The 10,740-nt window shown below is 45.9% G+C and overlaps 1 protein-coding gene and 1 pseudogene across 1 annotated transcript in view; both read right to left on the bottom strand.

Annotated features, from left to right (window-relative positions):
- Positions 1 to 1,372: 1,372 nt before the first annotated feature.
- Positions 1,373 to 10,740, bottom strand: part of SERPINA11 (serpin peptidase inhibitor, clade A (alpha-1 antiproteinase, antitrypsin), member 11) — a 12,932-nt gene continuing 3,564 nt past the window's right edge. Inside the window, exons 2-4 of the mRNA XM_006879094.1 lie at positions 8,333 to 8,606; positions 4,792 to 4,939; positions 1,373 to 1,576 (exon numbers count right to left, since the gene is read on the bottom strand). Coding sequence (XP_006879156.1) covers positions 1,373 to 1,576; positions 4,792 to 4,939; positions 8,333 to 8,606 — 626 coding nt within the window. The remainder of the gene's footprint in view (positions 1,577 to 4,791; positions 4,940 to 8,332; positions 8,607 to 10,740) is intronic.
- LOC102852938 lies at positions 6,229 to 7,044 on the bottom strand (annotated as a pseudogene).

The raw sequence follows: 10,740 nt of genomic DNA, 5'->3' as shown, positions 1-10,740 counted from the left end.
AGTTGTAATTGACTTGATGGCACTTAACACCACCACCAATAAGGGAAGTGGTAGCTACAAACCCAGTGGGCTGAGTAACGTGGAGTTGGGGTTTGGAGGGCCAGGGGGCAGAAGGAATGTGAGGGCATGTGTGCTGGTGGCCTGGGAGAAGATGCATGTGAATGGCCAGGGCAGGGTGCGTGGTGAGACGGACCTCATTACGCAGTTCCTGCTGGTTGACCCTTTAACTGACCTCATCCCGCTCAGTTGTTAGATGATGTCCCCAGTCAACACATCCACTCTCCTCACCAGCCTAGAATTAGTCCTAATGTCTACAGAGTTCTCATCCTTGACTTTTGGCCTTCAAAATGTCCAAACTTTGACCTCTGACTACTTCTCTTGTGTCATCATCCCCTATGATCCTACACAGAGTCTCTGGGTGCTATCAACGTTTACTGGGTTTTTCTACAAGCTGAGAAATTGGAGGGTCATGTGCATGCAGGGATACCTCTAAAGAAAGACTTGACAACCTACTACTAAGACATGAGCCATGGGGTCCCCAGGAGTCAGAATTGACTTGACAGTAACTGCTTGGTTGGTTGGTTGGTGGTTGGGATGCTACATAAACCTTCTCCTTCCATTAAAATGGATTTCTCTCACTGGGGCAGAAGGTACCTCTCCCCTCCTTTCCTCGGAGGTCTGTACTCATTTGCCAACTCCCTGGTCTTCACTCTCTTTTACATTATTTAAGGCTTATCTGTTTTTCCTGTTCCAACTAAAATCTCATCTTCTTCAGGTACAGTAGGTTCTTCTACCCAAGTGCCTCCTGGGATGGCTCCTTCCTGGGCACATACCAGCCACAGACACCCTGGCGGCCGTGGCCCAGACCCCATTGTGGTGATGGGATTGTCACATGCGCACCATGCACATACAGCCAGATCAGACGAAAAGTGTTCCTGAATGTAGCATGTGTTCAGTACCCTTGACTGCTAATAAAAAAGGTGGTGGGTCAAGTCCACCTTCTAAGGGACACCTTGGGAGAAAGAAGGGCCTGAAAATCTACTTTTGAAAGCCAGCTGTTGAAAGCCTGCTCGGGTGGCATTGCACTCTGACACACACACAGCGTCATGGGTTGAAATCAAGTGTGGCTGCTCTGGTTCTGGTTCAGAACAGAGGAGAAAGCTCTCTGGAGCTGAGCCTTCCTGTTAAGCATCGTTCCCCACTGTCCACAAAGCCCAAGAGCAACTTTATTAGACTCTTTACAGGCAGACAGTGGTCTTTGCACAGCTCAGTATCAGGTGGCTGCTGGCCTTCCTGTTCAGTCTAGGAGAAGGGAGCCCAGATGTGGGGGCAGAGCTCAGACAGTCACCGCCCGCCCCGTCTCCCACTGAGGTCACCCAGCAGCTGGGTTGATGACCTTTCCCAGGAAAAGCAAGCTCCCGGTGGTCACATCCCAGATGAGCAGCAGAAAAGGCCTGTTGAAATGAGCGTGAGTTGCTGTCGTTGTGTTCAGAACCCGGGGCTGGGAGAGAATGCCCGAGGCAGCCGCAGCCTCTACCCCCTTCTCACTCATGTCCATCGCTGCTTTATGTGACACCTGGGGACAGAGGGAGAAGAGGGGACAGAGACCGTATCAGTGCAGGAAAGTTGAAGGAAGCAACTGTCACTTCTTCCTTCCTAGGGGACAGCTCCAGCCTTGGTTTCCTTTCCACTGTGCCCCTGGGGTTCACTAGCACAGTGCCCTCTGTTCTCTGACGTGGGCTCAAGGGGCCTGCCGAGCCAAGGGCTGTCCTAGTAGGCACCAGGCTGGCAACACGAGCAGCAGCTGTCCTCTGAGGTACAGGCGCTGTCTCATCTGCTCCACATCACATTCAGCCACGCCAGCCATCAGATTTCTCTTCTTCTTTAAAAAAGGCCTGGTGGTAAAAATGGCTGATGGATACTGGTGGAACCCCTGAGACTGTGACCCTTCAAGCTTGGAGTTAAACTCACCCCTGGACCTCAACTTGTAGCCAGAAAAGTGGCAGGCCTACAAGGTTAACAGCGGCCCCAGGGAGGCGTTTACTCCTTAGAGCAACCAGCCACACATAAGACAGCAGTTGTCCACAGACTGAGCTCAGAAGTCAAGAGGGGCTGGACTTGAAAGACTGATGGATGTAAGAATCACAAGGAAGAAGCGGAAGGAGGGCAGGTGTCGGAATTAATGTCATAAAATAAAATGCATGAAAATGCTTGAAAGGAAAACCAAGTCGCTTTGTAAGCTTTCACTTAATTATCAATTTTTAAAAGACTGGTGACATCACAACAAGATGAAGTTTTAACAAGTCAGTTGCAAAATGGGCACAGGATAGGAACAGACACTTTACTAAAGAAGACATTCAAACGGTGAACAAACACATGAAGAAGTGTTCAAAAATCCCTATCTTAAGAGAGATGCAAATCAGAACAACTCTGAGATATCATCTCACCCCAGTCAGAACAGCAAAATTCAACAGGGCAGCAAACAACAAATGCTGGTGACGTTCTGGAGAAACTGGCACCCTTATTCACTGTTGGTGGGAGTGTGAAATGGTGCAGCCACTATGGAAGGCTGTACGGCGCTCTCTCAAAAAGTTGGAAATAGAAGTAGCATTTGACCCAGCAATTCCACTACTGGGAATTTACACTAAAGAAACCAGAACTGCCACCCAAGCAGATATACGCACACCCATGTTTATTGCTGCTTTGTTCATAATAGCCAAGAGTTGGAAACAACTCAAGTGCCCATCAACAGACGAATGGATAGAGAAACTGTGATAAATTCACACAACAAAATACTACGCAGCATTGAAAAACAAGGGAACTCATGAAATATTATGCAAAATGGGTGACCCTGGAGGACATGATGCTGATGAGATGACACATCTCGGTCACCAAAGGACAAATACTGTATAGCACCACTGTTGTAAAACAGGACTGATATTAGGTTTGGGGGGAAACTAAGGAAAAAAGAGAATAAATAATGTATACTGCATTGAAACAGGTGAGGGAGAGTAGTGTTTAAAAGGGATATATGATGAGGTATGATTCACATGGCAAGCGTCCAGAATAAGAGCTGCATAGTAAAGTGGACCGGGGAGAGGAGGAAGGTATTGCATAACAATGAAAGAATTAAAAAAAAAAAATGAAAGAATTTATTTTTTTTCACGCAGGTGATACCTTTACACTACCTGCCTTAGGAAGGGAACTCTGGTTAACTAGTGAGTTAAGAGTAGCACGCTCCAGCAAAAGGCAGGTGGCTTAGAATCACCAGTTGCTGAGTGAGAAAGATAGGCAATCTCCTCCCATGTGATTTACAGTCTCCACAAACCAACTGGGAGACTACTGGACAACCTGTGTTATGAAGATAATACAACCTTGCTAGGTGAAGCTGAGGAGGACCTGAAGCATTTGCTGTAGAGCATCAAGGACTGGAGTCTGCAATATGGGTTGAAGCTCAGCATCAAGGAAACAAAGATTTTCACCACTGGGCCAATTGGCAGCATCGTGATAGAGACGAGATTGAGATTGCTAACAATTTCAGCTTGCTTGGTTCCACAATCAACACTCTTGGCACCAGCACTCAGGAAATCAAGAGATGAATTACATTAGGAAAATCTGCTGTCAGGGAAATTTCCAGAGTGCTGAAGGGCCAGGATGTCAGTCTAGAGACTAAGCTGTGCCTGATCTAGGCCATGGTCTTCTCAATTACTTGCTATGCATCAGAGAGCTGGACAATGACCATGGATGAAAGAAGAAGAATTGATGCCTTTGAGTTGTGATGCTGGAGAAGAGTATTGAACATACTATGAGCCACCAAGAGAACTTACAGGTCTGTCCTGGAGAGAGTTAAACCAAGTTTCTCCTTGGAGGAGAGGATCTGATGCTCCATCTCACATATTTGGGCATGTAGCTAGGAGGGACAAGTCTTTGGAGAAGAATATCATGCTTAGAAATATGGAAGCGCAGCATAGGAGAGGAAGACCTTGGATGAGGTGGGTCGACACAGTAACTGGGGTAATGAAGGTTGGTGGTGTCAGAGAGTGAGATTGGCTCAGTATAGAGCAGGGTTCGGAGCTATTGTACATAGGGCTGTTGTGAGTTGTAGACTCGATAGTACGTAACATCAACAACAAACCATCTGGAGGGTCAGCTCTCAGTCAGTTTCAGTTGGGATTGGATCTGCACTAGGGAGAAATATAAGCCATAAAAATAAACCTACCAGCCTTATCAACTAGCTAATTAATTATCCAGCATTTCCCATTTATAACAATAGTAAAATAGTAATCATAATAGGAAAAAAGCACCTCATCTGACTATTTTGCCCAATAATGAAGACGTAACAAATAATAGTAGTAACAAACAATGCAGTGTGAGTTTAGAGTAACATTGGCTATTAATGTTACATGTCAGCTTGGCTTGTCCATGCTTCTCTGTGGCTTGGCAATTATGTAATGATGTAATTGGCAGTTATGTGATGATGTAGTTACTCTCCATTTTGCAATATGGTAGATCATTTTCTGACCAATTTTTACATAACAACTTGGCCTTTGAAACCTAACAATGTTGATTAGTGCAGAGTGGGTATAAAGATATTTCCAAACCATGCTTACTTTATTTGGACCCCAAATAGATCAACCTTGAACAGGATCCTGTAAAACACACCCATGAGCTATTTGCTTGTTGACTAGTGAAGACACCCCTCAAAGGTAGTGGAATTAAGAATAGGACAAAGAAAGGAGAACCTGGTTTTCAAGGGAGAAAAGAGCCTCCAGCCCCACATTCATCACTCACCCTGAAGATGGTTTTGTTGAGCTGCCCAGTGATCCCTGAAAAGTCCACTTCTGAGTTGAATATGTTGGGAAGGCCAATTTGGGACAATATCTCTTCCAGGTTGAATGTTCCAGAAATGGAAAACTTGGGCAGATGAAGATCCAGAAGACTGGAGAGAGGATCAGACAAAGAATTAGCACCACATTATTCCCTGCTGTACTCACCGGTCATGGAGGAGGATGGGCAACCTCCTCCTGTGAGATTAACTGTCTCTGAAAATCCGCTGGAGGGTAAAGCATGGGTCGGTTCCAACTCAGTGATACACAACAACGCAACAACTCACCTGTCAGCAGCCTGTGATGCTGTGTGTGTGTGAGAAGTGAGCTCAGCAAGAGGGGACCAATCCTCAGAGATGCTACCAGCTAAGATAGGATATTGCATCCCAGACAAGTCTCTTATCTCAGCCCCCACAGAACCTCAGCTGTTCGCATCTAAGGAGACTACTGGCACAACCCTCTGTCACAGGTCAAGAGGGTTTAGACACTCAGTTAAGGTTTACCAGACTTAACTGATTGACTCCACATAGCACTGATGCAAAGTAAATATTGCTAACATCCTTCCACCTTCATATCTGCTACTTAAAGAGTTATGTTGCTTCAAATGTCAAGACTACATTCTAAATCCACCCAACAGTATTCCCTAACACCTTCACCTCTCATCTGTCTGATTTTGTTTCTTCTTCCTCTTTTTTTTTAACAAATCCCTAATTTTATTTGCTTTTCCATAAATTTAAATCGTTGAGGGATACAGCATTACATGGATTCTGTGTCCGATGGCCTTAGTAGAAAGGTTGCTCCAAAACTTGGCCCGAACCAGGCCACTGTTTCCGTGGGCATGAGTTACCTTTCCCCAGATTACTCTGGTTTTGTTGGGTTTGCCACCAGGAGTCACTGTATTATTTTTTGCTTTGTAAACATAAGCACGTCTCTTACCTAAATAGAATTCTGTTTCATCTCGGGCATAAACACCTTCAATTTTAAGAAGATCTGTGTGCTCCCTCTGGTTCTGGAGACCTCCTTTGTAGCCAGCAAAAGTGGCTTTGCACCGAAGCCTCCCAGCCATCTTTGTGGTTCAGAAATCCTGCTTCCAGGAGGCCTTTCTAGTCTGCACTTGCAAAGAAGCAACTGAGTCCTGGAGCAGCAGCCCTCCAGACGTCAGGCAACCAGCACCATCGACCCTGCATCTCTCTTCTTCTAAGCTGTGTATTATCTTTAGGGAACTCTGGTGGCCTAGTGACAAGAAGCTGAGCTGCAATCCCAAAGGCACACAGTTCGAATCCATTAGCTGTTTCACAGGAGGAGGGTAACCTCCTCCTACGCGATTAACTGTCTCTGAAAACCTGCCAGAGGGTCAGCTGCGGGTCAGTTCCAACTTGATGGTACACAACAACACAACATGTTATCTTTGATTTTGTTCTCTTGATTCACATCCCCTAGTGATCATTTCACCCACTGCTCTGTTTGTAGCCACTCTCTGGTCTCTCTCTTCAGCAATGATGAGGTGACTATCCTTTCCTTGAGGAAGAGAAATCCATAGTTTTCATGTTTTTGCCTTTGCCAATAACAAACGTGTTGGAAAGCCTGGTGGCAAAGCTGTTGCCCTTGGCATCTTTCACATGAGCCACATCGAAAGAGCCTGGATGTCTCTCTCTGTCGGGGATCACACCAGTTCTTCCCAGGTCGGCACCTTCAGTCACCACGCACAGGTTACCAGTGTTACGCTTGATGAAATCAATCATCTTTCTGGTCTCCAGATCAATCTGGATGGTGTCATTCACCTTGATGAGAGGATGTTTGAGCACCAGTGGTCACCAGATGAGAATTCCCTTTGTGCCCACAAAGATCTTTCCTACTTAGCACAACTTGTACTTCGCTTCCTCAGGTGTAATGTGCATAGCAAATCAACCCTTGGTGTCATAGGTCAGACGTAAATTCTCTCCAGTCTTGACAATGCTGATCACATCCATAAGACCAGCAGGGCAGGTTATATCAGGACCTTGCCATCAATATTAATGGACCAGTGCGTTCAGATCTTTTTAACCTCATCTCCTGTCAGGGCACACTGAAGTCTATTTCTTAAGAAAATGATTTAGCGGCAGGCATTTCTTCAATTCGTGGGGAGCAGTAGGTGGATGAAGAATAAATACAGTTTGTCCGTAATCTAATGCTTTGGAGCTGCTACATGCTTCAGATGCTTCTTGGGACCATGAGCCATGGGTTCACTGGGCACAGAAAGAGCTCATCTGTGTGATTTTTAGATGCTTTGTCACCACCCTGCTAAGCTCAGTGAGTCACGGGACTCTAGGAGACAGTTAATATTTGTGTTAAAGTCTTTCAATTAGGAGTGACTTATTTTGCAATCATAGGGAACCAACCACTCAGGGCCTGATTTTATTCCATCAAAACACATAAAGGAAGATAAACCTAAGAAGGGTACAGGAAAGAGCCCTAGAAGGCCAGACAGAAATTGCCATGGCGAGAGGGGACGGAATCCCATGCCAGAAACAAATGAGATGAAAGGTTAGTGATTGCATAAAATTGATTGTTAGGGTTTCACAGTGGTCTACTTGCAACCAGGCTGCACTGTAGAATCAAGGATGGTGACACCTGGTCTCAAATACTCTGGGTGTGTTGTCAGAAGGAGTCAGTTCGTGGTAAATGACATCTTGCTGGAAAAGGCAGAGGGTCAGAGAAAGTGAGGGAGACCCTCAACAACGTGGGTTGACACAGTGACTGTAGCAGTAGGTTCAAGCTTATCAGGGGTCATGAGGATAGCGCAGCACAGGGCTTGGTTCAGTTCTACTGCTCAGTGGGATCAATTTGAGTTCCAGTTGACTCAACAACACCCAACGACAACTTGGTAGTTTCAAAGTATGTCGGTTTAAAGAGGCATCTTTGAAAAATCCCGTGTTTCTAGTCATTTTTCCAATCTCTCTCTTTTTTTCTACCTTCTGAATTTTAACCTTAGACTACAAACGGAGACAGTCCACCATGGGAATCATAATCAACGTCATGAAACAATATGTAAATGAACAGTTGAATGGAATACCAACCCACCCTGTAAATTTTCACTCGATTCATAATCAACGTATAGAAAGTGTTGGTTGTGCAGCAGTTATGCTTATTCTGACAGTCGAATTGGCTTGGCGTGGCTTGTTGGCTGCACGCAGGCACCCTGTGAGAGTATATTTTTATTGGGAATAAGAAGGGGAGAGGTTGGATCCAGAAAGACATTCAAAGAGGGAGAACGATGATTGTCATCCAAATGAGCACTTCGCATGCGTGGGAAACCTTCCTAAGTCCCTCAAAACATGAACTCATTTTCAAAGCAACTTAGTGAGTGTGCATTGAGTCTTCCCATTTACATTTGAGGAAATCTAAAGCTCAAAAAAAAAAGCAAACTGTCCCGGATTATACAGCAGGCCCATTACGAGAAGCCAGAATCTGGACGCTGGCAACCAGGCTTGTTTAAGAATGGTTCAGGTTCCTGAGCAAGGTCTCACCTGGGCTGGAGCAGCTGGTCCCATTTCCGCAGGGTCTCCGGCTGCAGCGCTGCCTCCACCTGCTTCATCTTCCCGGGGTCGGGGAGGATCAGCAGGGCCAGGGCGTTCCCGCTGTATTCTATCTGGAGGACGGTGCAAGACAGCTCCTGGTCATAGAGAAACCTGTGCATCGCCTTCTGGTGCATCATGGGGACCCGGAGAGCGCTCCTCTCATCCACAAGGAAGCTGCCTTGCTTCTGGAGCTGGTAGCGATTGAAAGGATGCTTCCACTTGGCTGAGGACACAAACCCCCGCAAAACTGTGAAAGCATCTCTGGGAGAGCAAGTCTAGGCTTCCTCGTGGAAATAATTTCAGGCAAGAAAGTGCAGCAGTAGAGGAATCAGGGGGCTGGGATTTAGACTTAACTCATTCACTAAAATAAGTACCCAGAGTTGGAGCCCTGATGATATATTGTTGCTCACTTCAGAGCAACTTGGCTTTCCAAAGGTCATAGTCATTCCTGTCTAAGCATAAGGAGACCTGGCAGTTTAAGTGTAGGGTTCTGACTGAAAGATTGTCAGTTCAAACCCACCAGTCACTCCTTGAGGGAAAGATGAGGCAATCTCACCTATAAATTAATATTCACAACCTCGGAGAGCTGACGGGCGTTTAGCATGAGTCAGAACTGACTTGACAGCAGTGGGGTTTTTTTCATTTGGAAGTTGTTGTTGTTGTTACATGCCATCAAGTCGGAACCGACTCATAACTGAACCTCCGACAGGCTTTCAGAGACTCTCAGTCACACAAGAGGAGATTGCCCATCTTCCTTTCTCAGTGTAACTGGATTCAAACCCCCTGCCTTTGAATCGGCAGCATAACTCCTCACCCACTAGGGTATGAATGGTTAGGTGCTTACTGCTGCGTGAATCCGTCCAGAGGTACTGCAGAAGAAAGGCCTGGCAATCCACTTCAGAAAAATTAGCCCTCAAACACCTTATGGAGTCAGAACAAGAATAAAGGTCATCGAACCTCAAAAAAATCTGCAAGTTAGGTCTTTGAAAGGATCAATAAAATGGAAAACTATGGAGCAAAGCCCTTCTCTTACGCATAAAGGATCTCCCTGAGTTAAAATGGACTCTAGAAACAACTTTAAATACCTTCAGTGTGTAAGTCATTTTCTCTTTAAATCTTCACAAAAGCTAAAATGGCATAAGCATTATGCAGAAACTAGTTGTTGTTGTTGTTTGGTGCCATTGAGTCAGAACTGATTCGTAACTGAGAGTTTTCAGAGTCTGTAAATCGCTCGGGTGGAGATCACATATCTGTCTTCCATACAGAAGCTGGTGGATTCAAACCACTCCTTACCACTAGGCCACCAGAGAAGGTCCCTTCTCAAGCTAGAGAGGGAGGAAACCAAATTCTGTGCGTTTATGTGAATGTTCTTGGTTTGCAGAGCCATCCAGTGGTGGGGCTGGGAACAGCACCCTGGGTCGGCCTCTAACTTGGCTGTTCCACAAACACTGAACAACTCATCTCCTTAAGCCAACGTATTTCTAGACAACAATCAACAAGCACACGATGACTGCTTGCTAGGGAAGCTCAGGAGCCATTCCTTAGAATTTCCTCATATTCAATCCGGAAAAAAGAGTGAGATTCCCGTTAAAAACTGCAATGTGTAATGCAAAAGCCCACTGTTGTTGTTGTTGTTAGGTGTCGCTGAGTATGACTCACAATGATTCTATGAACAACAGCCCTAAACCTTGTCCCATCCTGAGCCTGCTGACCACAACTCACAGCAACCTTATAAACAACAGATCAGAGTCATGTCCTATGCAGCCCACCCTCGTAATCTTCACCATGCTCAAGCCCATTGGCTCAATCCCTGTGTCACTCTGAGGTCTTTCTCCCATTCATTGGCTCTCTACTTTTCCAAGCAGCATGCCTTTTTCAGAGGACTGGTGCCTCCTAATTGCATGCGCAGTGCGTGTGAGATGAAGCCTCATGGTCCTTGCCGCTGAGGAGCTCCCTGGTTGCTCTTCCTCATTAAGACACTTCCAGGATCTGCCAGCCTCAGCTATGCCCATGCGCATAGTGTCATCTCTTATCACTAACGATGTCCATCTACACTGACCTCCCGACCTGTCCTTGAAAATACTGGCCTTGGGGACAAGGGCAGTCTCCTCCCTCATGCTAATATTCAGTCAACCTCCAAATATTATATTGTTGATTGTGTCCTGTCTCCATACCTTTTCAACCTGTATGCAGAGCAGATTATCCGAGAGGCTGGGCTCTATGAGGAGAAGCGTGGCGTTAGGATTGGTGGACGATCTATCAACAATCTGCGTTATGCGGATGACACAACCTTGCTCGCTGAAACTGAGGAGAACCTCATGCACTTACTGCAGAGGGTCAAGGACTGCAGCCTTCAG

Source organism: Elephantulus edwardii, unplaced genomic scaffold (genome assembly GCF_000299155.1).
Source record: "Elephantulus edwardii isolate Elephantulus edwardi_28Jun2011 unplaced genomic scaffold, EleEdw1.0 scaffold00002, whole genome shotgun sequence".
NCBI lineage: Eukaryota > Metazoa > Chordata > Mammalia > Macroscelidea > Macroscelididae > Elephantulus > Elephantulus edwardii.
This window is presented reverse-complemented; position numbering and strand designations above follow the sequence as displayed.